Source organism: Rhinoderma darwinii, chromosome 5 (assembly GCF_050947455.1).
Source record: "Rhinoderma darwinii isolate aRhiDar2 chromosome 5, aRhiDar2.hap1, whole genome shotgun sequence".
NCBI lineage: Eukaryota > Metazoa > Chordata > Amphibia > Anura > Rhinodermatidae > Rhinoderma > Rhinoderma darwinii.
The window spans coordinates 182,943,738-182,970,496 of record NC_134691.1 but is presented as its reverse complement, the minus strand read 5'-3'; the positions used below and the strand labels follow the sequence as shown (position 1 = coordinate 182,970,496).

The following is a 26,759-nucleotide window of genomic DNA, read 5'->3' as shown; positions in this document are numbered from 1 at the left end:
ATTTGTCCCGCGCAGTGAACGCCGTAAAAAAACACAAAACCCTAAAAAATAATGCCAGAATTGTTTTTTTGGTCAGTGTCTTCCAAAAATTTAAATAAAAAATGGTACCTATAAAAACTATAGCTCCTCTCGCAAAACCAAAGCCCCCATACAGCTCCATCTATGAAATAATTAAAAAGCTATGGCTCTCACAACTTGGCGACAGAAAAAATCCATTCTCTTTACAAAAGTTATTTTATTGTGCAAAAAGTTGTAAGACATAAAAAAGTTCTGTAAATTAGGTATCGCCGGAATCGTACTGACCCGCAGAATAAAGTTAACATGTAATTTATAACGCGTGGTGAATGCGGTATAAAAAAAAAAAACACACTAAAAAAAACTATGGCGGAATTGCTGTTTTTTGATCACCTTGCCTCCTAAAAAAAAAAAAAAGTATAACAAGTGATCAAAATGTACCAAAAAAAATGGTACAAATAATAACTACAGCTCATCTCGCAAAAAAAAACAAACAGTCCTCATACTACTACGTCTACGAAAAATAAAATTAGTTAAGGCTCCAATAAGTCAGGAAATAAAAATATGCAGAAGTGCCGGCCCGAGGGGAACATTTCTTCTGTTTCAAGTGGCGATTTATCAAGGCCCTAAAATTAGGAAACCAGGAAGGGTAGGGCCAAAACATATCTGCTGGAAGCGAGGGTGCCCGTATTATACCAGTACAACACTTCCCAGCAAAATTCCCCAAACTGCAAAGGTGCGGAGTGTGGACCAAAAGGGGGATAATAAAAGGACATTTATCAGTGCGACACCGGCCTATGCATAAAGGATAGCTTCACAGCGTAACAAATATTTATGGATTATTTTATTGTTTACCCCATTATTATACCACCTGACTATGCCCCTGATGTACTCTGCCCAGCTATGATATGCCCCACATTATAAACTGAAATACCAGTAAAACTCCAAAACAAAACTACTACCAAGCAAAATCCACGAAGCAAAAGCTAAACGGCGCTCCTTCCCTTCTGAGCCCTACAGCGTGCTTAAACAGCCGTTTACTTCCACATATATGGCATCGCCATACCTGGGAGTACCCTTTTAACAATTTTTGGGGTGTGTGTCTCCAGTGGTATAAGCTGGGCACGACATATTTCCCACTGAGTTGTCACATCTAGGGAAAAATTGTAATTTTTACTTTGCACCATCCGCAGCGCAATCATTTATGGAAAAGACCTGTGGGTGAAAAATCTCACTGCACCACTTAATAAATGCCTTGAGGGGTGTAGTTTCCAAAATGGGCTCACTTCTCAGCAGTTTATTTTATTATTTTACATCAGAGCCTCTGCAATTGTGAACCAATACTGTGTAAGTTGCCAAATTAGGCCTCAATTTCGCATGGAACTCACACTCCTGAGCCCTGTCGATAGTCCAGGCAAAAGATTAGGGCCACATGTAGGGTGTTTCTAAAACTGTGAAACACAGAATTAGAGAGCGGTCTTGTTATGGTGGCACAAGCTGGGCACACATCACTCTGCAACATCGAGTGCACCCTAATCTCTTCAAAACATCTGCGGGGTTAAAATGCTCTCTACACCCCTAGGTGAATACCTTGAGAGATGTAGTTACCAAAATGGGGTCACTTGTGGGGGTTTCCACGGTTTTGGTACCACAGGAGCTTTGCAAATGTGACATAGCAACCAGAAACCAATACAGCAAAATCTGTACTCCAAAAGCCAAATGGCACTCCTTCCCTTCTGAGCCCTACTGCGTGCCTAAACAGCAGTTTATGAGCACATAATCGGGTATTGCCATAATCAGGATTAATAGCTTTACAAACGCTGTGGTTCTTTTTTTCCTTTATTGAAAAAATGAAAAATTTGAGCTAAAGCTATGTCTTATTGAAGAAAAAGGATTTTTTTATTTTCACTGCCCAATCCTAATACAATCTATGAAACATCTGTGGTGTCAAAACGCTCACTACACCCCTAGGTGAACTCTTCAAGGGGTTTAGTTTCATGAATGGAGTCACTTTTGGGCAGTTTCCACTGTACTGGTACCTTAGGGGCTTTGCAAAAGCGACATGGTTCCAAGAAATCAATCCAGCAAAACCTGTACTCCAAAAGCCAAACTGCGCTCCTTCTCTTCTGATCCTTGCTGTGTGCCCAAACAGCAGTTTATGACCACATATGGGGTATTGCCGTAGTCCAGAGAAGTTGCTTTACAAATGTTGGGGTTCATTTTTTCCTTTATTTGTTGGGAAAATTTAAAATTTGGAGCTAAAACTACGCCTTCTAGAAGAAAAAAAAAAGGATTTTTTTTTTTTTTTTTCACTGCCCAATTCTAATAAAATCTATAAAACCCCTGTGGGGTCAAAATGCTCACTACACCTGTAGATGAAATCCTCAAGGGGTGTAGTTTCCAAAATAAGGTCACTTGTAGGAAGTTTCCACTGTTTTGTCCCTTCGGGGGCTTTGCAAATGTGACATGGCCTCCGCAAACCATTCTTGCTAAATTTGAGCTCCAAAAGCCAAATGGTGCTCTTTCCCTTATAAGCACTACCGTGTGTCCAAACAGCCATTTAGGACCACATGTGGGGTAGTGTTTTAATCGGGAGAAATTGCTTTACAAATGTGGCAGTGCTTTTTCTCCTTTAGTCCTTGCGGAAATGAGAAAAAAAAAATTAGCTAAACCTACATTTTCTTTAAAAGAATGTAGATATAAAATTTTCACGGCCTACTTCCAATAATTTCTGCAATAAACCTGTGGGGTCAAAATGCTCACTATACCCGTAAATAATTTCCTTGAGGGGTCTAGTTTCCCAAAATGGGGTCACTTTTGGGGGATTTCCACTGTTTTGGCACCGCAAGAGCCCTTCAAACCTGACATGGTGCCCAAAATATTTTCTAATAAAAAGGAGGCCACAAAATCCTCTAGGTGCTCCTTTGCTTCGGAGGCCGGTGCTTCATACCATTAGCACACTAGGGTCACACGTGGGATATTTCTAAAAACTGCAGACTGTGGGCAATAAATATTGAGTTGCATTTGTCTAGTAAAACCTGTGTTACAAAAAAAAGGTTAAAAATGAATTTCTGAAAAAATAAAAAAAGGAAATTTGTAAATTTCACCTTTACTTTGCTTTAATTTCTGTGAAACATCTAACGGGTTAAGAAACTTTCTAAATGCTGTTTTGAATACTTTGAGGGGTGAAGTTTTTATAATGGGGTGACTTATTCGGGGTTTCTAAATATGTAAGGCCCTCAAAGCCACTTCACAACTGAACTGCCCACTGTAAAAATAGCCTTTTGAAATTTTCTTGAAAGTGTGAGAAATTGCCGCTAAAGTCCTAAGCCTTGTAACGTCATAGAAAAATAAAACTATATTAAAAAAATGCTGCCAAACTAAAGTAGACATATGGAGATGTTAAGTAGCAACAATTTTGTGTGGTATAAGCAGATACATTTACATTTAGAAAAATGCAACGTTTTTCACAATTAAATACTGAACGTATAGAGCAAATTTTGCACGTAACAACGTCCAATGTGTCACGAGAAAATCTCAGAATCGCTTGGATAGGTGAAAGCATTCCTGAGTTATTACCACAAAGTGAAACATGTCAGATTTGAAAACTGAGGCTCTGTCAGGAAGGTCAAAAGTGGCCAAAGCGGGAAGGGGTTAAGAACGTCTTCCATTGCACAAATAAAAAACAACCTCCGTTACATTTGTTTACTGTAGATTTGTTTAATTTACACTCAAGAGATGACAGATTCTGCATGTTCTTTGAATATGTATCTATGCTCTAAATCAACAGATAAACCATGACATATAAGAATACTCATTATTGATACTGTCTTTATAATGTTAGCTCCGAATTGTTTGTATAGTTATATGTAAAAAAATGTGCACTAAATTCTCAGGACATGCGATTCTATGTTTGTATAAAAGAATCAACATATTGTTATAACAAATATTATGTCAAACATTCAATACAATTTAAAAACATTGTTTAACCCCTTAATGACCAGCCTATTTTAAACCTTAATGACCAAGCCATTTTTTACATTTTTCCTTCGTCGCATTCCAAGAGCTATAACCTTTTTATTTTTGCGTCGACATAGCTGTAAAAGGTCTTGTTTTTTGTGGGACAAGTTGTATTTTTTAATAGCACCATTTTGGGGGATATATTTATTGATTAACTTTTATGAACTTTTTTTTTTGGGGGGGGGGGAAATAGAAAAAAAACTGAAACTTCGCCACTCTTTTTCGCGTCTTAAATCTACACCGTTTACCGTGTGATATAAATAACACAATAACTTTATTCAGCGGGTTGTTACGATTGCAACGATACCAAATTTGTATCGTTTTTGCATGTTTTACTACTTTTACACAGCGAAAACACTTTTTTTTCAAAATTATTTGTTTTTGTGTCTCCATATTTGAAGAGCCATAACGTTTTTATTTTTTCACCGAAGCGGTTGTGTGATGGCTTTTTTTTTGCAGGAAGACTTGTAGTTTTAAGGGTATGTGCACACACACTAATTACATCCGTAATTTACGGACGTATTTCGGCCGCAAGTACCGGACCGAACACAGTGCAGGGAGCCGGGCTCCTAGCATCATAGTTATGTACGATGCTAGGAGTCCCTGCCTCTCTGCAGGACAACTGTTGCGTACTGTAATCATGTTTTCAGTACGGGACAGTAGTTCCACGGAGAGGCAGGGACTCCTAGCATCGTACATATGTATGATGCTAGGAGCCCGGCTCCCTGCACTGGGTTCGGTCCACTACTTGCGGCCGAAATACGTCCGTCAATTACGGACGTAATTAGTGTGTGTGCACATACCCTTATTGGTACCATTTTGGAGTAGATGCAACTTTTTGATCACTTATCACATTTTTTTTTAAGTCAGGATTCACAGAAAACAGCAATTTTTCCATAGTTTATTACATTTTTTACGGCGTTCACTGTGCGGGTTAAATAATGTAATAGATTTATAGTCGGGGTCGTTACGGACGCGGCGATACCAAATATGTGTAACTTTTTTTTAATAGTAAAGCATTTTGTAAGGGGAAAAGCTGGGTTTTTCATTTTTTTTCTAATTAACTTTATTCAACTTTTTTACTAGTCCCACTAGGGGACTTTAATATGCGATTTTCCGATCGCTATTATTAGAATACACTGCAATACTTTTGTATTGCAGTGTATTACTGCCTGTCCGTTTAAAACGGACAGGCATCTGCTAGGTCATGCCTCCGGCATGATCTCGCAGGCATTCGCTCCAGGCAGACCTGGGGACCTTTATTAGGCCCCCGGCTGCCATTAGAGACACAGACACTTGGCGATCTTATCGCCGGGTGTCGGTGGGAGAGAGTGGGAGCTCCCTCCCTCTCTCCAAAACCACTCAGATGCGGTGCACGCTATTGTGCACCGCATCTGAAGGGTTAAATGGGTGAGCGATACTTATATCGATCTCACATGGCAGAGCAGGGACGCCCCCAGCCTTCAGCTGCCTCTAGCAGCCGAGAGCAGGGAGATTTGACGCTTCCTGCTCTGTTTACTTTATCCTGATGCAGTGCAGGTAAAAAGGCATATGCATCAGAATAAAGCCTGTTAGTGGCCGCCGTTAAAAGGCGTATTGGCGGTGACTAACGGGTTAAAAAAAATAAATAAAAAAATAAAAGTTTAACAGATTTCCAGCCAAAACTTGAATTGCCAGATATTAGTAAGTCAGGAGTTAGTAAAGCTAACCTAGTTATCAAACTTTGGCTACTGCTCTAAGACATTAGTATTTTTCTCATCAGTGTCATCAGCTGCTATTTTTTTCTAAACTGACAACAGGAATTGCATATTGACAAGCTTATCCAAAAGATACAACCAATATGGCTACACATCAACATATATTACCAAACATTTGCTAAATTTACTAATCTGCTATTTGGCTAATTTTACATTTCGGGTTGAAATCAGTTTTAAGCAAGCATCCGATTGGCTACTCTGATTGTTCTGCACAAGGCTTTAAACATGAAAATACCAACATCTCTACAATGTAAAAGCAAGAGGATGGGGCCAGTATAGCAACATAAGTGTGATTGTAGAAACATTTCCTAGCATGTACCTGTTAACGGAAGGATAAACTAGAACAATTAAAGACGTTTTCCCATGATTTACATTTGTGATGGATGGTCAATTTGCTTATATTCTCTGTATTAAATTACATTATAAATTATCAAGCAGGATGCCGAATTACAAAGATATGTATTCTCCATTAAATTTCCTCTACATAGTTCTGCTCAAGTCTCCAAGAAACGTGTTATCTCAATGCGTTTTGTGTGTGGCCTTCATGTATCCATGGCTAGCAGGTTGGCTGAACGCCCAGACATAAAGCTATCAGAATTGCAAGGTTTTTCTCGTTATCGCAACAAACTCCCTCATGGGAAAGAACAGCTAACACCACTCTACTGTATGCCTGTATCCAGGTGTTACCTGATGTCAGCATTTTAATGAAGAATTATAATAATGCATTTGAAATATTCTCATTGTATGCTATTGGCTGAATAAGAGTTAGTCACATTGCCTGATTGGTTAACCTCAAGCCTACGCCCCTTTTGAATGATATTATTGCAATTGTGTGGGGCAATAAACCCCCAGAGGAGTATGAAATCTCCTGATTAGGATGCTGGATAAAGATCCTGGCGTGAGTGTCTGTTGGAACACTCGTCTAAATTTCAGTCAAATATATTTTGAGCCATTGACTTCCACGACACATTTATGACATATTGTCCAACATGTGAAATAACGCCCACCTCGTACCATTTTTTGACTACAGGGATCAATTAATGTTAAAACAAAAATGGGCCGACCTGGTACCTCCCAATTTAGGCAGAGCACAGCGGTAAGGAGCCAAAGGGCCATGGAACTTGAAAGTTCAAAAGGATTGTATACGCAGACCTGGAAGAGAATGAGCTATAAAAAGAGGCTGTAACTGAGGACGATTCTTAAACCTAGCTTTGCAAATGCATTGCTTTATGTAGTTATGTAATTTATTTTTCCCTAAAAACTGAACTTTATTAAAACCCCTCCCACTTTAAATAAGATTTCCACCTGAAAGTTAAACATGGCCATATATTAGTCAAAAGGAAGTTAAAGCAATAGTCACAGTTTGGTAATTATATTTATTTTACCTAAAAATTTTAGCCGTTTTCCACTGTGGCAGACATTTTTGAAAAATTGACAAAAAGGAAGTGCAAACATTTGTTCTAAATGTCAAATTAGCTTCTCAGCCACTGATGACCAACTGCCACATTTTCAGTACATTCAACCAATAACAAGGTGACTGTTTACAATCAGTTGTCGAGAAAACAATTCAAAAGAGGCAACCAAGAGTGAGACGCACGCTTCACATCTTCTGCCTACACTCCGGTCATTTATCCTGTTTGCACTGACTACCAGTGAACACATTTGGCGCTTCTGAAAGGTAACGACATGTCCTGCTCGTCCCTAATTTTGAAGATACCTTGTGCTGCTTGCTATGCCGCGGAAAAGCGGTAAAACTTCTTTGAAAGCTGGGCGTCATGCCGATTTCCAAGATGGCGCCGAGAGGGAGCGGAGGTCAGGGACTGGTCTGGCCTCCTTGCGACTGTGGGGAAAGTGTTCTCTATATCTGTGCCTCGGAATCCAAAAGTTATGTCTATTGGGTATTGTAGATGGTCTGCCTGTGGACTCTAATGGGAAACTGGCAGTGGGGAGAGTGCTATATGTGGCCCAGAAGCTCATAGCGCAGCATTGGATTCAGCCTTCTCCCCCAAAGATTCAAGAGTTTGTGGCTAGAGTGAACCAGTTGCTCATTAATGAAAAGGCGATATCTCTTAAGAGGTGCGTCGGCCAGGTTTGACAAACTATGGTTGCCATGGTTAAATACAGCTGGGTTGGAGAGTGCCGGAATGCTAGGCGGTGGGGATGTTGGGATTCGGAGTTAAATAACTTCTTGCATATTTGATTTGAGTCTGTTTCTGGGGTAATGCTTACCTGGGTGGGGAGTGGGTCATGATATCCTCTGCTACAACTGTTTGTATGGCATGTAGATTATGTCTGCTAGCAGATGTTAAACAAAAAGAAACGGTTTCTGCCCTGTGTGGCGACTTTTCTGTATAACAAATGTATACGCTCATTTTCCTGTATGGTGTATGGTCGAAAGTTCGTGGGGGGGTCCTATTTCTGGACTGTTGTAATTGTTGAAAATGTGCAATAAAAAGTATTTGATAAAAAAAAAAAAAAAAAAAGTGGCAACCAATTTGGCAGCGGTTCGAGTTATCAATTTGGGTTAGAAAAAGGCAGTATCTCGGCACATTGAAAAGAAAAACCAAAAAATAAACTTTTCATTAAAATGATCAACAGAATTCTGAAAATAAAATGCCACAATATTATATTGATCACAATTCACCTTGGGTTGTCTTCTATTCCAAGGCATAGGAGCCTTCTTTATTAATACTGCTACAAAAAACCCACCAGTGTTCTGATGATGCGGCAATATTCTTAGGCTGTAACAGAAAAGGTAGTTTGATAAGATGAGTAGTCAAACATTTTTCCTAAAAGTAATTTAAAAACATTATCTATTATTTCCCGCTTTATTTCTGCCAAACTTCCAGACTTTTGGAATATGTCAGATTAAAATAAATTTTGGGACGATTTTGGTTACACGCCTTATATTTGGATTTCCAAACCATAGATAGCAAAACTAAATGAGCAAGACTTTATTTACAATGGCATATTGCCGGTGTTTAACTGTCCGTATTCCATAGGCAACATCCGGACCCTCCATGGTTCTACTGAACTAAACTTAGAGCATCATTAGGAAACTTGCTTCGAACTTCCGTTATTACTTGTTGACAGCACTCACAACTTGTTAGCATTTAACATTAATCCACTCAAGTGAACAAACACCTCATGAGTATTAAAAACATACATTGAAGGCTTCTTTCACATCTGCGTCTGGACTCCGTTCATGGGATCCCTCTGAGCTTTCTGTCAGGGGAACCTATGAACGGAACCCTGACTGAAACAATCAGAAACCATAGGTTTCCATTTGCATCACCATTGATTTAAATGGTGACGAATCCGGTGCAAATGGTTTCCGTTTGTCACAGTTGTGCAAGGGTTCCGTCGTTTTGACGGAAGCAATAGCGTAGTCTACTACGGTATTCATTCCTTCAAAACAAAGGAACCCTTACACAACTGAGACAAATGAACTTATGGTTTCCATTAGTTTCAGTCATGGTTCCCGTTCATGGGTTCCCCTGACGGAAAGCTCGGCGGAACCCATGAACGGATCAGAGATACAGATGTGAAAGAAGCCTAATAGACAAACAATATTAATCTGGTTAATAGTTTACTTTCATACATAGTGCAATAAAAGATAAAATTACCAACGGTTCAAGTTCATTTCTTTCATTTTCATTTCGTCCAGAGGAAACATAGTTGGTCGAATTTGAGTATGTCTACTTTTAGGCACATCTTCCCACTTGTCAAACCACTGACCTTCCTTTGTCATTACCTATTAAGAGGAGTTGAAGTCAAGCACATGGTTCTCTTCTGCAGACTAGTGCTCCATATTGATATTTTACAGAACACCAGTTAGGTTTCATAGGAATACAGGAGATACACATACACAAAATTAAAATACTTGCCCTCCAGTGGGTTATCCCAGGCATCCACTTTAAGCCAGGAAGCTCTGATGCTACATCAGCAAGCTCTAGAGATCCTAGAGAGAAAAAAAAAAGAAAGAACACATTCATTTTGCAGCAATATTGTAGTACTAATGATATTAATATTTTAAAAATCATATTAAACTGTAGATCTAACCAAATATACCCTTAACAGTAAATTCCATTTACTTTCTAATTATGATGTGTGACCTAAAGTGAATCTCTAATGTGTCAGGAGCACTTTCCAACCCCAACACCTAATAACCACTTGCTTATTTAATCAGTATTTTGCATTTGTTTTTTTTAAAACCAAAACCAGGAGTGGATCCTAAATACAGGAAATCAAAACAATACATTTATTCCTTACCGTCCTCGGCAGCATCCATGGGCTTTTAGTTCCAACCCAATATAGGACAGAACATACTTAAACAAGTGGTTAACTGTACAAGGCACAAACATCTACCATAAAACCAGACCCAACCGCTAAACAGCTGTGAAATCTTTGTTCTGTCCCTTCAGGACATGTAGGTCAGGTAAGGTGATACTTTATAGGGCCTGGTAAGCAGCAAGATCTTTGTTTAGGTATTTATAAAAAAAAATTATAGGGGAGCTCCCGGCTTGGAGTGGCCATCCTGGAAGGAGATTTCAGGCCAGTTATTCTGAACACAGCATTTTTCGATATTGTGCACCTGTTTGCCAGGGTTGGATGGTGTGGTACTGAGCTGTAGTGGCAGTCGCAGGTAATCTCCTGCACCCCTGTCCGCATTCTGCGTCCTTACGCCTCATGCACATGACCGAGTGTGCCGTCCGAGTCCCATCAATGATCAGAGGATAGATAGGACATGTTCTATCTTTCCTCGGATCGGAGACTCGGACCATTTTTCAGACCCGATTCACCTGCTAAAGTGAATGGGTCCGTGAAGAATATCGGGTGTCACTTGGATGCCGTCAAAAACGGCCTGAGTGGCACAACGGTCGTATGCATGAGGCATTAGTGGCGGAACGCAGATTTCCAAAGAAAATGGCGTGTTGTCCGTATGTGGTGGCTCGTGATGCATGGCTGCAGTTTGCTCAGACTGGAAGGATGTCCAGCACTCCTGCGAAGAAGTCAGGAAGATGAAAGTCAAGGGCCAGTTGAGTTGTCCACCTCTATTTGACATTCATCAATGTCTTTAGCTAGGCGTAGAGAACCATCTTTATCTGGGAAGGATAAGTCTAGGTGTCCCACTATTGTGGTTTCTTCCTCCGACACCTCGCTTAGCAATTCAGACACAGATGAGAACAATTTTCAATTTAGAAAGGTGTAAACCTACAAAGACACTGCTAGCTGGACAGTCTTCCTTCTGAGTGCATTCAGCCTTCGGCTTAGGGTATTCAGTAGGGCATTTGCAAGATATCCCTCCATCATCTTAGCTTTTTAAGTCCCATGGATGATGCCGAGGATGATAAGGAAGACGGAAATTTGCTGACCCCCTTGCAGTTATCAGCATGTTTGGGGTGGTTTTATGGTAGAAGGGTGTGCTTTGTACGGTTAATTCCTTGTCTACTTGCTGCTCTTTAGTATGTTCTGCCCTAGATCGGGTTGGAACCAAGATCTATGGATGTTGACTTGGCCTTATGGAAAACAAAAATTTCAGGTCAGCAAAAAATTTTTGCAAGCTCTTTAAATTTTGTTTTTTTTGTACGTTTTGATATTCTATGTCCTGTCATTTACGGTTATTGTTTCACAAGAAAGCTTGGCCTTGCCTTCACTTTTCTCTAGCAGGGAGGCTATAACAGCTTCATCTTCAATGGGATTCAGAGAGCACGTGGAATACACCATCCTTCCCCCGTCTGCCAGCTGTTCAACACCACGGGTAGCAATCCTAATCTGTAACCTAGAAAAAGCAAAATGAAGGTTAACAACAACTTAAAAGCAGCTTTTAAAAGATTTTTGTAAAACAGCACTGCAGGCTGAGAGTCTTATTTACGGACATCTACTGAATGAATTAATAAACACTTCCCATCAACAAGACAAAACCCAAACTTTAAAAACAGGAAAAAAAACGCAGCTAAAAATTCTACATTCGTAGAAAAACGTAGGTTGAAATTGTTCTTATGGATCATATTAATAAATATTGCCATAGACAGCACTATGGTCTTCATTACTTACTATACGACTGTTTAAATGCTAGTAGAATATTGAGTTCCAAGTATTCGCTATAGGAATGCCCCATGTGTGTCATTATCCGCAAGTAAAGTAATCAAAATCTGATCTATATTCATTGTACAGTGTATTAAATGCTGAAAAAGGACTGCAGACTAAAGGTCAACTTAAAACCACTCCAGGTACACCGATAAAAATATAAAAGTCGTTTTATCCCTGACAAATTTTAAAAGCTATGTAAACCTTTGAACACTTTTTTTTTTTATTTTTTTAACAAATCTATTTATAGTGTTTAATGCTACTTTTGAATTGTTTTTTTATTTAAAAAAAAGTTTTTACTTTGTATCCTGGATACATAGGAGCTGTATCATGCAGTGAAACCGAATCAGTCAGATCAGTGGTATGGACAGCTTCGGTGACAGCGGTCTCTGACACGCACTATCCGCCGGTTATCGATCACATCTAAGTTTTTTACTTAATTATACAAAAAAAACAAAAATAGCATTAGATTGCTGAAACTGGACTAACCACACGTGCTCCACAAGACTCACCTACTTTCTTCAGAAAAAGTGAAACAGGTGATTCATAAATATGGCGCTAAGTCCGAGCACCATATTTTTCAATGTATTTACATACAATGTGCATAAAAACATTGATAAATCTACCCCATACAGCTTTAAATCCTTGGCTTCCATTCACACAGTACATGATAAAACTCTGCATGTAACCAATAGCTCAGTGCATATGAATTTATAGTTACTATTGAACTCCATGGAAGCGGTTTAAATCTCTATGCAGTGACCTCCCCCTAGTAGTGGTTGCTGAAAATGCTGTGGCCCCATGTAGGAAGCAGGAGTTTAGTGCCCAGAATCCCTCTCACCACTGTCCCCATAGCAGTGACGTGCTTAGACATTGTATTTCCAGCAAAGAGAAATGGTGGACAATGTCTGCACAGCGGGTTATAGTTAAAGCAGATCGGTCGGATATTTATGCTGCCCTGTCCTATTTCGGAAGTCTGTCACGTACACGGTAATGTGCCATAGTTAGGGAGAATTTACACGCAGTCCAGCCGCTGATTGACACATTTCCCCCTATTAGGCCTCATGCACACGACCGTGTTCGGTCCGTGATATACGGTCCGCATGTCGGCCGCATGTCCCGGACCGAACACAGTGCAGGGAGTCGGGCTCCTAGCATCACACTTATCTATGACGATAGGGGTCACTGCCTGTCCGCGGAACTACTGTCCCGTACTGTAATCATGTTTTAGTGTGTGACAGTAGTTACGTGGATAGGCAGTGACACCTAGCGTCATAGATAAGTATGATGCTAGGAGCCCGGCTCCCTGTACTTTGTACGGTCCGGGACAAGCGGCCGACATGCGGACCGTATATCACGGACCGAACACGGTCGTGTGCATCAGGCCTTACTGTGAATGACATGAGTGGAGAGCGGTTACAAAGAGCCTCTTTTGCTCTGGGGGTCACGTCCTGTATTACACACGGATCGTTCAATTTAATCGATTTGTCTGTGTAATGCTTAAAGAGCAACTAAGTTTTTAAAAACAATTTTGATAGTGCTGTGCCACTTCGTTTCTGATCAGCTTTTCTCGGAACAGTGTACAGGCTTCAATAGAAAGTGTATGAGCCCGAACACTAGTTGCTTGGCTTTCTGAAGAAAGCCGCTTTGTTTAAACGATCCTTGGGAGTCAGTGTTCGGACCCCCACCGATAAAAACTTCTGACATGTCGCTATGACACGTCAATAGTTTTTAAAAGTTTATAGTTACCCTTTAATATTTCCTGTGGTGGCACTGGCAGGGAAACTGAACCCTTACTGCAAGATTTTCCCACAGATTACAGCTGATAAGTGGGGGTTCCAGCAGGGGGACACTTTGTGATCTCTTCTTTGGACAATCCCTACTTGTTAGAAAGCTCCCTTGACAATAAGCAGAACCCCCTTTAGTCCTCCTATTGATTAACCATCCTTTAGTGATTTAAAACCATGGGCAAAACCCTTTCAAAATAGACAACCATAGTTGGCGGAATAATGCTTCAGTCATAACACTGCACAGATGTACAGGGTGGGCGATTTATATGGATACACCTAAATAAAATGGGAATGGTTGGTGATATTACCTTCCTGTTTGTGGCACATTAGTATATGGGAGGGGGGAAACTTTTCAAGCTGGGTGTTGACCATGGCGGCCATTTTGAAGTTGGCCATTTTGTATCCAACTTTAGTTTTTTCAATGGGAAGAGGGTCATGTGACACAAACTTATCGAGAATTTCACAAGAAAAACAATGGTGTGCTTGGTTTTAACGTTACTTTATTCTTTCATGAGTTATTTACAAGTTTCTGACAACTTATAAAATGTGTTCAAAGTGCTGACCATTGTGTTGGATTGTCAATGCAACCCTCTTCTCCCACTCTTCACACACGGATAGCAACACCGCAGAAGAAATGCTAGCACAGGCTTCCAGAATCCGTAGTTTCAGTTGCTGCACATCTCGTATCTTCACAGCATATCCAATTGCCTTCAGATGACCCCAAAGATAAAAGTCTAAGGGGGTCAGATCGAGAGACCTAGGGGGCCATTCAACTGGCCCACGACGACCAATCCACTTTCCAGGAAACTGTTCATCTCGGAATGTTCGGACCTGACAACCATAATGTCACCCATAACTTGTAAATAACTCATGAAAGTATACTTTGTTAGCAGCTGTCCGCTCTGACTTACAGAAAGGACCCCCCACCACGATGTCCTGGTAAAATGACCCCTTTAATAACAGGGAATAGCTTGTTATTGTAAGAGATTTTATATATAGGATGAACTTCAGAGTACTATCGCTCACTGTACCATATAATGCCATTTAGGTGGAAAGCTGCTGAAGCATTTATTAGATTTAATTGATAAAAATTCTAAAATAACTGAATAGTTTTAGTGTCTTTCCTGTGATTTATCAGGTTCAACTAGCTATTATTCCAAACACCACAAAATAATATTGCACCGTGTGGATAATAGCCAATCATCATTATGGGACAGATTTACTTAAACTGGCATTTCATAAGCCAGTCTTAGCTACATGGCGTAAGCCTCTTAATAAATCGGTTACATCTTCTCGCTGGCCGTGCACCATGCACCTCCCTTCCCGATCGGACAAAAAAAAAAAATGCTCACCTCTTCTCAGAGTCCCCTTATTATGCTGCAGCTCACACAAATTTCAGATACCAAGCAGCATCAAGATCTATGAGACACAGCACTCAAATTTATTAGTGATGCATCACATACAACATCCTGATGCTGCCCGACATCGGTACACAGTATGAGCTCAGAATGCGGAGGGGATCCGGAGGGGAGAAGAAGAGGCGCAGTGAGGCGAGTACACGTTTATTTTTATTTTTAATTGTCTTAAGGAGGGGTAGTCTGACAAGGGGGAGGGGGGGGGTTTGCAAGGTACACTGCCCGGCAAGGGCCTCTACATTGCTACACACACCAGAGTGAAATCACAGCTTTTAAAGGAAACGCTTACCCATGCAGCTGTAAACTGTTTAACGTTGTCCATTTCTTCCAAACATCAATGTTTTTCCTCATAGTTCCATCGCCGCTGTAAGAAAATGACAGCATCAAGATCAGAAAATGATGGGCACTGGAGGAGAACTACTCTTTGGTTGTACAGAACAATTAAAGGACGGGTGTCGCGAAAAAAAATATTTTTATATCAATTTGCTTTTAGTGTTTTATTAAAATAAATTTTATTTATTTGTGTTTTACTTTTTTTTTTTTTTCTAACTTTTTCTTCACTATGGGGGCTGCCATTTTTTTTTTTTCATCTCTGTATATGTCGATTAACGACACATACGGAGATGGAATATGGCACATACATCCCCATAGAGAATACGAACGGGAGCCGTTCCATTCACTATGGTGTACGCAGTCTGTGTGGGAACGGCGCACACAGTGTAGGAGGTTTGAACATGCAATCCCCTCCTTTCTCCTGGCACTAGCCAGGATAAAGGAGGGGGGATTATTTGAGGCCGCTAGAGCGAGTGTGTCTTCTCAAATTTTTCAGCATAAAGCAATGTGGTTGCTTTACCACATGTCAATGCTGCAATTTTGGGAATTGCTCCCTCTAGTGACCAGCACAGGGAAATGTTATAAATTAGAATCTAATTTATAATATTTTCTGACCTGTGGAAAAACATTTAAAAAAATTAGAACAATGTCTAATCATGTATTTACTAACTGTTTAAAAAAAATAAAACTTTCTAGCGACACATTCCCTTTAAAAAAAAAAGAAAATATTCATAGTTTTTTTTTCAATTGTACTAAACACAGCAAATGTTGAGAGAGAGAGAGAGAGAATATAAGAAGTCTACCATTTCAGAACTTTCTCCACCTTTAACCCCTTAACGCCGAAGGACGGATATATCCGTCCTCAGCAGCTGCTAGTTCGCGCAGGAGGACGGATATATCCGTCCTGTGATCGCGCGGGTACTGAGACTGTACCCACGCGATCAGCGGCAGGAGCACGGCTGTTATACACAGCCTGGCTCCTGCTGCAACTGCCGGAATCGAAGCACGCGCCGATTCCGGCAGTTTAACCCATTAAATGCCGCTGTCAACAGTGACAGCGGCATTTAATGTGTTTGACAGAGGGGGGAACTCCCTCTGTCTCCCGATCGGCGCCCCCGCAAACAAATCGCGGGTCGCCGTCGGGTTTCCATGACAGCCGGGGGTCTAACAAAGACCCCCAGGTCTGTCTTCAGCATCTGCCTGTTAGGCGATGCCAGAGGCATGACCTAACAGGTTGCCTGTCAGTTTTACACTGACAGGCAATAATGCTTTGGTATACTAAGTATACCAAAGCATTATATATGCGATCGGCACATCGCATAGTGAAGTCCCCTGGTGGGACTAAAAAAAAAAAAAGTAAAACCGTTAAATAAAGTTTGTGAAAAAAAAAATAAAAAAAAATTACAGTCAAAGTCAAATAAAACTACTTTTTTGCCCCAAAAAGTGGTTTTATTTAATAAAACGGTCAAAACAAATCACACATACACATATATGGTATCCCCGCGATCGTAACAACTTGACCAATAAAATGAACACATTAATTAAACCGCCGGATGAACGGCGTCCAAAGAAAACGCAAAAAACAACGGCAAAATTCTCTCTTTTCTCCCATTCCCCCCATAAAAAATAAAATAAAAGTTCATCTATAAGTCCTATGTACCCCAAAATAGTACTAATGAAAACTACACATTGTCCCGCAAAAATCAATCCCACGTACGGCCACATCGACGGAAAAATAAAAAAATTACGCCTCTTGGAACGCGGCGATGCAAAAACAAGTAATTTTTTTCTAAAAGGGTTTTTATTGTGCAAACGTAGAAAAAACATATAAAACCTTTACACATTTGGTATCCCTGTAATCGTGCCGACCCATAGAATAAAGTTAACATGTTATTCACGCTGCATAGTAAACGGCGTAAATTTATAACGTGAAAATTAATGCTGGAATAGCTGCTTATTTTCAATTCTCTCCTAAAATAAAGTTAATAAAAGTTAATCAATATATTATAAGCATCTAAAAATGGTGCAATTACAAAATACAACTCGTCCCGCAAAAAACAAGCCCTTATACGGCTATGTCGACGGAATAAAAAAAGAGTTACGACTCTTGGAATGCGACCGTGAAAAAACAAAAAATAATCCTTGGTCATTAACGTGCAAAATGGCCCGGTCATTAAGGGGTTAATCTGACCCATAATCTGTACAATTCAAAACAAACAAATCATTTATAAGGGAAAAACAAAAATAATGTGGTTGCATAAGTGTAAACACCCTGTTATAGTTGGGGATGAAGTGGTGTTCAGAATTAGCCACTCACATTAAATAGTAGCCAGTACACAGTTGCCATTATTTAAAGTGATTCTGAGTAACCCCATATAAAGTTCAGCTGTTCTATTAGGATTTTCCCAAAATGATTTATCCTGGACTGACTTTGTAACGTGACAAAAACTGGGATGGATAGAGAGAGAAATATACACTAGTCCTTCTCAATGAATTAGAATATCATCAAAGAGTTAATTTCAGTAATTCAATTCAAAAAGTAAAACTCTACTATTCTATAGATTCATTACACACAGAGTGATCTATTTCCAGCATTTTTTTTCTTTTAATGTGATGATTATGGCTAATAGTTAATGAAAACCCAAAATTTAGTCTCTCAGAAAATTAGAATATTGGGTAAAAATTGAAGGTAGTAGACTCATGGGGTCACACTCTAATCAGCTAATCAACACAAAACACCTGCAAAGGTTTCCTAAGCCTTTAAAAAAGGACTGGTCTGTTGCTCAGTAGTCCAAAGTCCTGGTTTCAGATGAAAGTAAATTTTTCATTTCATTTGGAAATCTCGGTCCCAAAGTCTGGAGGAAGAGTGGAGAGGCATCAATCCAAGCTGCTTGCGGTCCAGTGTGAAGTTTCCACAGTAAGTGATGGTTTGGGGAGCCATGTCATCTGCTGGTGTTGGTCCACTGCGTTATATCAAGTCCAGAGTCAACGCAGCTGTCTACCACTTCATACTTCCCTCTGCTGACTAGCTTTATGGAGATGCCGATTTCATTTTCCAGCAGGACTTGGCACCTGCCCACACTGCCAAAAGTACCAATACCTGGTTTAATAACCACAGTATCACTGCACTTTATAGGCCAGCAAACTCGCCTCACCTAAACCTCAGAGAATCTATGGGGTATTGTCAAGAGGAAGATGAGACACACCAGACCCAACAATGCAGACGAGCAGAAGGCAGACATCAAAGCAACCTGGGCTTCAATAACACCTCAGCAGTGTCACAGGCTGATCGCCTCCATGCCACGCCACATTGATAACACCTCAGCAGTGCCACAGGCTGATCGCCTCCATGCCACGCCACATTGATGCAGTAATTCATGCAAAAGTAGCCCTGACCAAGTATTGAGAGCATATACTGTACATACTTTTCAGTAGGCCAACATTTCCGTATTAAAAATCTTTTGTAATTGGGCTTATATAATAATCAAATTTTCTGAGAGACTAAGTTTTGGGTTTTCATTAACTGTTAGCAATAATCATCAACATCAACAGAAAAAAATACTGGAAATAGATCACTCTGTGTGTAATGAATATATATATATATATATATATATATATATATAATATATGAGTTTCACTTTTGGAATTGAATTACTGAAATAAATTAAGGCTAGATTCCCACTGGCGTTGCGCATCTCGGACGTGAAAAACGTCCGTTTTTCATCACGCATTCTCCCATAGACTAGTCTATGGAGGGATGCGTGAAAAAAAATAGGACATGTCCTATTTTCTCAAGGACCTTTCACACGGTCCGTAGAAACAACGGCTGTGTGAACGGCCACATTGAATTATATAGGTCTGTGACGGGCATTGTTTCAACAGCCATCACACAGATGTTTGAACAACCTACAAAACCTCTAACCAAAACAATGGCATAGACAGGGGTCCCTTGATAAAATTAGACAACCTAAAGCGAACAAAAAAGGGACATAGCCCTTTAAAGGAACAGTGTCACCAACATTTTTTTTTTATATCAGTTTTAGGTTAGGGTTTTATTAAAAACGTTTAGATTTATTTGTGTGTTTGTGTGTTACTTTTTTCTATTTTTACACTTTTTCTTCCCTATGGGGGCTGCCATTTTTTTTCCATTTCTGTATGTGTCGATTAACGACACATACAGACATGGAATACGGCAGCTCCAGTCCCATAGGGACTGCGAACGGGGCCCGTTCCATCCACTATGATGTACGCCGTGTGTGTGGGAACGGCGCATGCGCCGCTCCCCCACAGTCCGATTTTAAATCCGCGCCGTCCGGCGCCATTTTCCTGTGGACCGGAAGTCGCGGCCGGGCAGTAAGATTACTACTTCCGGTCGCGGCTTCCGGACTTGTGCACATGGAGCAGCGGCAGCAGACGGACCGGAGGGAGCGGCGGCGACTGGAGCAGGTAAGTGATTTCTATGTATGTTCGTGTTTGTGTGTTTTACTAGTGTATGTAAACCTTCTACACTGTGTTAGCTCAAAAAATGGCGACACACAGTGTAGGAGGTTAGACCGTTCAAACCCCTCATTTCTCCCGGCACTAGCCAGGATAAAGGAGGGGGGGATTCTGAGAGCTCACTAGAGCGAGGGATTTTTTCCCAATTTTGCAGCATAAAGCAATGTGGTTGCTTTACCACATGCAATGCTGCAATTTTGGGAATTGCTCCATCTAGTGACCAGTGCTGGGAAATATTATAAATTGAATCCAATTTATAATATTTCCTGACTCGTGAAAAAAAATAAAAAAAAATTAGAACAATGCTTAATCACCTATACACTAATTGTTTAACTAAAAAAAAAAAAAAAAAATCATGTTTTGCTGGCAACACATTCCCTTTAAGAAATAATGTACTATATAGTATACAAAAATAAAAATTCTTTATTAGATATGATACAACAGATGGCATAACACGGAATATAAAAACGAATGAACCATATATGGAGATAAAGACAGTACGGTCAGATGTAGAAGACCATTAACATGCAGAGTCAGCCAACCAAGGAAACGCTCATGGAACCCACAGGGAAAGGGAAGGTAAAACGTGCATATGAAATGACCATACCCAAATGTATAAAAAAGTGCTGCCTGTCCATGTGTATAATATATACGAATAAGCTAGGAAAATCCTAACAGAGCACATGGGCAAAAGAAGCCAGGCAAGGTAAGACTGCAGTAATAGATCAAAAAACAATGAATAGATCATTACGTGAAAAACAATGCCAGCACGTACCCTGAGACATAATGGAGAGCGGAACCAGCAACCCAGAACGGAAGGATGAATGAACACCTCGACGTGTGTTTCGCCCTACAGACCGGCTCCGATGAAGCCGTCGAGGTGTTCATTCATCCTTCCGTTCTGGGTTGCTGGTTCCGCTCTCCATTATGTCTCAGGGTACGTGCTGGCATTGTTTTTCACGTAATGATCTATTCATTGTTTTTTGATCTATTACTGCAGTCTTACCTTGCCTGGCTTCTTTTGCCCATGTGCTCTGTTAGGATTTTCCTAGCTTATTCGTATATATTCTACACGTGGACAGGCAGCACTTTTTTATACATTTGGGTATGGTCATTTCATATGCACGTTTTACCTTCCCTTTCCCTGTGGGTTCCATGAGCGTTTCCTTGGTTGGCTGACTCTGCATGTTAATGGTCTTCTACATCTGACCGTACTGTCTTTATCTCCATATATGGTTCATTCGTTTTTATATTCCGTGTTATGCCATCTGTTGTATCATATCTAATAAAGAATTTGTATACTATATAGTACATTATTTCTTAAAGGGCCATGTCCCTTTTTTGTTCGCATTAGGTTGTCTATTACACAGATGTTTAACACGTTTGTGTGAATAAGGCCCAACATTTTGATGATATACTAATTCATTGAGAAGGACTAGTATCTCTCTCTCTTGCTCGTTAATGCACAAGGGTAAAAATGTACATTACAGGGTTTACAAAGCTTGAAAATGAGCAACAAGTCAATTGCAACTACACTAAAATGGGCCAATAGTGATCTTAATGTCAGAAAAACCAATGCATTACAAGGACACTGTCTTCATGCAGAAAACGTCAGAGCCCTATAGGTCATTATCAGAACGGAAGAAAGACCATCAACTGCTACAAGTACTTAACTCCTTCCCGACCGCCCACCATCTTTTGACGTCAGGCGGTGCAGGTTCCCAGTCTACGACGTCTTTTGGCGTCGCTGTAGATCAGGCTGATGAGCGCTCGTGTGAGCGCTCATACTCCAAGCAGAAGCTGTAACCAACAGCACCTGATCCTAGAGAAGCCTCCTGAACAGAGCCGCAGCTCCAGGAAAACATTTGGACCCCAGTTGCTTAACCCTTTGATTGCCGTGGTCCGTGACCGCGGCATGATCAAAGGGAATTCCCCTCTTTGAATGCATCACCGGGATTCCGGTGATGCGATCTAACACTGGGGAATCCCTCTGCAGTCAGCCCTGGGGACCTAGAAAGGGCATGTTATGGCTGCTGAAAGGCAGAGGCAAACACAGAAAAATTTAGCTGGTCATTAAGGTCTTTTCAGGCCTGGTCATTAAGGGGTTAAGAAGAACATGAAACATATTTCCACCTTAAATCACCTAATAAAACAAGGTCATGACTAAAATAAACAGAACGTGAGAGGCACTTTCTTTTATAGAAATAAGGGCAAGTTCACATGCAGTGTAATACTGCAGATTTTATTACGGAAAATCCGCAGCATAATACAGTAGCAGCAAAGTGAATGAAATTTGAACAAATCTCATCCACACGCTACGTAAATAAATGGAAAAACTGCTCAGAAATTGACCTGTGGTGCAGTTTCTTAATCCGCAGCATGTCAATTGTATTTGCGCTAATTGCTGCTTTTTTGTTGTGGGTTTTCCCCATTGCATTTAATGGGGAGGTGAAACCGGCAACAAATAGAAGATGTTGCCATTTTTGCTTCGGAAAAGCTGCAATTCCACCGCAAAAAAAACGCAACTCCGGAAAAAATCGTACTTACCCAGAATTCTGTGTCTTTGTCCAGGCCAGCCTACTGGGATAACGGCTCATCCCATGTCACCACTGCAGCCAATGATAGGCTGCAGCGCTCACATGGGATAAAACGTCATCCCAGGGCTGCAGGATGCCAGAGGGACATGTTGCAATGGTAAGCATATCTTTTTTTTTTTTCCCATTGTAGGGATTTCCGCAGCGGATATCACGGCCGAAAAATTGCTCCACAATGTGCTGCGTGCTTTTACGATGTGCTCCGATTACAGCGTCATGTAAACTACACTAATTGGACATAGCGACGCCTAGACTGAACTTCTGCTGCATACCTCTTCACTATAGACTTGCCAACACCTGTTTAACCTGGTTTTGAGCACTGGCTCACGATTCTCCGGCAACTGGGATGCATTGCGTGAATCAATACACATCGAGAAGCGCTTTGCTGAATTTAAGAGAATAGGCAAATTGACTTGCCCATTTTATTTTATGGACTGGCAAATCTCTAAAAAGGAAACGGATCTGAAATCAGAAACATTTCACCCCACTTTTCAAATCCGTGTTAAAAGTTCTGTAATTATACGTCATACATGTCTGATAGGTCAGGGTCCCAAAAGAAAAACAGGGGTTCCCTGACTCCCATTTTGCATAATTCAGCCAGTGGCTGGAGCTAAAAAGGAGCAGAAGCCAGGGAGAGCTGGAGACGAGTGTAGTAGAAACAGTTGCGCAAGTACGCTCATCAGTTTCCTTAACATTTTCACAACCAAGGACATAGGTAACACACCATGACTTTAAACAATTGCCACAACTAGAATATAATGGGTACAGCTTAGATCTTGGTATCAAATTAAATACTAGAATCTTAGCTTTCAAATTATGCCAGGATCAGAGATGCCAAGATAGAAACAGGAGGTTAAACTAATTGTCACTGTTAGAAAAAGGGGTGGGATGGAGGGGAGCTACAAATGAGCTGGAAGATCGAACATAGCCTATTACCGTCCCCCTGTACAGCCGGAAGGGATGGTATGTGGAGCTTCATCGTCTTAAGTGCCGGTAACATGCGCTCATACACACCACTAGCGCACTTCAAGGAGAGCAAGATGGTAGCTGAAACCAGCACAGATTGACTGAATACGTGGAAAGTTTATTCTTTCTATAACGCCCCATGCACACGAGCAAAGTTTATCTGTAATTACGGATAATCTGCAGCCCAATTAATTTCTATAGGCCACGGACACCTTTCTGTATATTTATGGATGTGAGGTCGGGCCATAGAAATAATCCGCAAACCACGTCGTTTTCCTGTCCGCAATTGCTACACAGACTTACCCACAGAAGTCTGCGTAATAGTGGTAACGTTGCTATGCGACGGCAGGGGATTCCCCAAGAAAATGGCACCTGAGCGATAGTGTGACCTTTTCAAGGGGTTGGATCATGTTGGTGACTTCCTTTGTAGCCTCCCTTATTTTTTGCGAACCCGTAAATACGGATGCACTACGGACCGTATTTGCAGACAGCGTGCCAGTTATGCGGATGACTAAAAAACACTACAGTCGTGTGCATGGGGCCGAATACTGTGGCATGGGAGGAAGCCAGACGGAGACTAGTAGGGGACTTTATGGTGTCTGTTGGAATTTCTATCGTGTATGATCCCTCTCAAAAACATAACGTTACAGAAAGAAAGAGAAAAACTAGAAATACCTGCATGGCACATCGCACAGTATTCGGTCATAAAACAAAACCTCTCGAACACCATTGTTTTCAACCAGCAGACGGGGAATGCTGGAGGCATCGTGATTCACAACCATGACACAAGGGCTATTGAGTCGCTTGGCTTGATGAACTAACAGGTAACACCGCTTGTTGTCCACATCATTGGCAATGACAAATCCCTCTAAAAGAGCAGACAGAGAACTACACTTTAATATATATACCAATTATACAGTGTACAATCTGTCACGTTAAAAATGCTGCCCTATCAGGATGTTAAATAGTATAAGCCTGGGCAGCAAGGTATATGGAGATATAATTTTTGGGTTTTTGCTGATGGGTACAAATTCTCCAGCTCATTAATGACCAAATACCATAGAACTCAATACAACAAGGTACAGTAAAGGTTAGGTAAAAGGTAAAAGGTAAGAGCGAACAAGATGGGCATACCAGGGAACGGAATGTCCATGTCGGCATGCAACATTTCAATAAGCTGCTTTGTTTTAGATCCTGGGGCTGCGCACATATCCAAGATCTAGGGATGAATAACCACCATTAGTACCAAAAGAATAGAAAAAAGCATTACTACTACATTATGTAAGAGTAGTTGTTTGTAACGATATTTCCTTTTCTGTAGGAGGAAAATGAAAAATGGAGTTGTAATATTCTCTACTAGATTATAAACTGGATTGCACCTCACCTTGTGATGTGGATGGACATCCAGAAGAACAGGCGGAATCATACTGACTGCCTCTTGACGACTTATGTTGCCCTAAAACACAAGGTCGGAAATTACCTTTTAAGAAAATTGTACTAATCTCCACTTTTAATTTAAGCATAGAATAAGAGCAATAGTTTCTTATACACATTGTATATTTGTGAATACATCCGTCAACATGTCCGAAAAGACATTAAAAAAAAATAGAAAGGTCACATTTTCTAAATACATTTTATAAAGAAAAGCACATCTTAGCAGCTTTTATATTTTGCAAATATCTTACCGATTCAGTCTCACTGATTAAAAACTGATGAAATTTCTCCAGTTCAGGGGACTTCCGAATTATCTTTCTGCTCAAGTTTGTGTGCCAGGCAAGCTCATCAGGGTACCTGTGGGAAGGGTAAGAAAGGGATAATGCTTATCCAATATTTTTTTGTATTGTGTGAATTTTATTAAATGAAAACAATTGATTTTAATTAAAAAATTTGTGGCGTTTCTCTTCTGCAGCTTGATTGTAACACAAGCTGCTAGATGCCGTTCACAACTCATTTAGTCAGATGAGCTCCATTTCAGCACATTTTGATGAATAATTTTATTTGAACAGAATTGAGCTTAAAAGGGGTTTGAGTTATTGAAAAAATTGGCCACAAACAGCCATTGCTCAACCCACGGTTTCCCGTCGTCCCAGCGCCGCTGCTCCGTTCCTTCCCGCCACTGTGTTTTGACATAGCTGCAGCCATGAAGTGCCCGTAAACTCACGTGATCGCTGCAGCCAATCACTGGACTCAGTGGGTATACGGAACAGGAGCGCTGAAACCAGCGATTGTACCACATGACCGCTGCAGCCATACGTCGTACTTGAATTACAAGCTCCCTTTTTTGACACTTTGCAAGAGTCAGGGTGGGCTCAATAAATATGGCCTTCTGTTTGATTGTCATTCTTTTCAATGCAACTGCTCCAGAAAATTTTACACAATCTGATTTATAAATATGCCCCAAAATGTGTTAGTAGTCATCCATTTAAGGACAAGGGAAACAGTCTAACATTCACCCTCCAGCATCTGGCACATGTGTAATGTGAATGGCTTAAATGGTCACTAAACTTTGTACAAACTTTGCATAAATCAATAGTAGAAATCGAATATAAGAAACACTGATATTTCTTAGAGAAAAATGCCCCCCCCCCCCCAAAAACACGGATTATTCACTCTCAATTCACTGATAAAATCTGTCGAGACACAAGATGGATTCTAAGCTCACTGAAGGATCAGGTTACATGCTGCCCATAGAAGTCTATTTAGAGGGGAGGGAGCCAGAGACATACAGAGATGCTTAAAGAGGCTCTGTCACCAGATTTTGCAACCCCTATCTCCTATTGCAGCAGATCGGCGCTGCAATGTAGATAAGAGTAACGTTTTGTTTTTTTTAAAAACGAGCATTTTTGGCCAAGTTATGACCATTTTTATATTTATGCAAATGAGGCTTTCTAAAGTACAACTGGGCGTGTTTAAAGTAAAACTGGGCGTGTATTGTGTGTGTACATCTGGGCGTTTTTACTTCTTTTACTAGCTGGGCGTTCTGACGAGAAGTATCATCCACTTCTCTTCGTTAACACCCAGCTTCTGGCAGTGCACAGACACAGCGTGTTCTCGAGAGATCACGCTGTGACGTCACTTCCTGCCCCAGGTCCTGCATCGTGTCGGACGAGCGAGGACACATCGGCACCTGAGGCTACATTTGATTCTGCAGCAGCATCGGCGTTTGCAGGTAAGTAGCTACATCGACTTACCTGCAAACGCCGATGCTGCTGCAGAATCAAATGTAGCCTCTGGTGCCGATGTGTCCTCGCTCGTCCGACACGATGCAGGACCTGGGGCAGG

General features: G+C 40.7%; 1 protein-coding gene across 1 annotated transcript in view; it reads right to left on the bottom strand.

The window, feature by feature from the left end:
* Window positions 1-26,759, bottom strand: part of NSUN2 (NOP2/Sun RNA methyltransferase 2) — a 67,094-nt gene that overhangs the window by 31,949 nt on the left and 8,386 nt on the right. The window contains exons 5-13 of the mRNA XM_075826773.1: window positions 25,163-25,268; window positions 24,862-24,933; window positions 24,612-24,696; window positions 24,153-24,345; window positions 15,377-15,451; window positions 11,444-11,574; window positions 9,680-9,753; window positions 9,419-9,546; window positions 8,437-8,533 (exon numbers count right to left, since the gene is read on the bottom strand). Coding sequence (XP_075682888.1) covers window positions 8,437-8,533; window positions 9,419-9,546; window positions 9,680-9,753; window positions 11,444-11,574; window positions 15,377-15,451; window positions 24,153-24,345; window positions 24,612-24,696; window positions 24,862-24,933; window positions 25,163-25,268 — 961 coding nt within the window. The remainder of the gene's footprint in view (window positions 1-8,436; window positions 8,534-9,418; window positions 9,547-9,679; window positions 9,754-11,443; window positions 11,575-15,376; window positions 15,452-24,152; window positions 24,346-24,611; window positions 24,697-24,861; window positions 24,934-25,162; window positions 25,269-26,759) is intronic.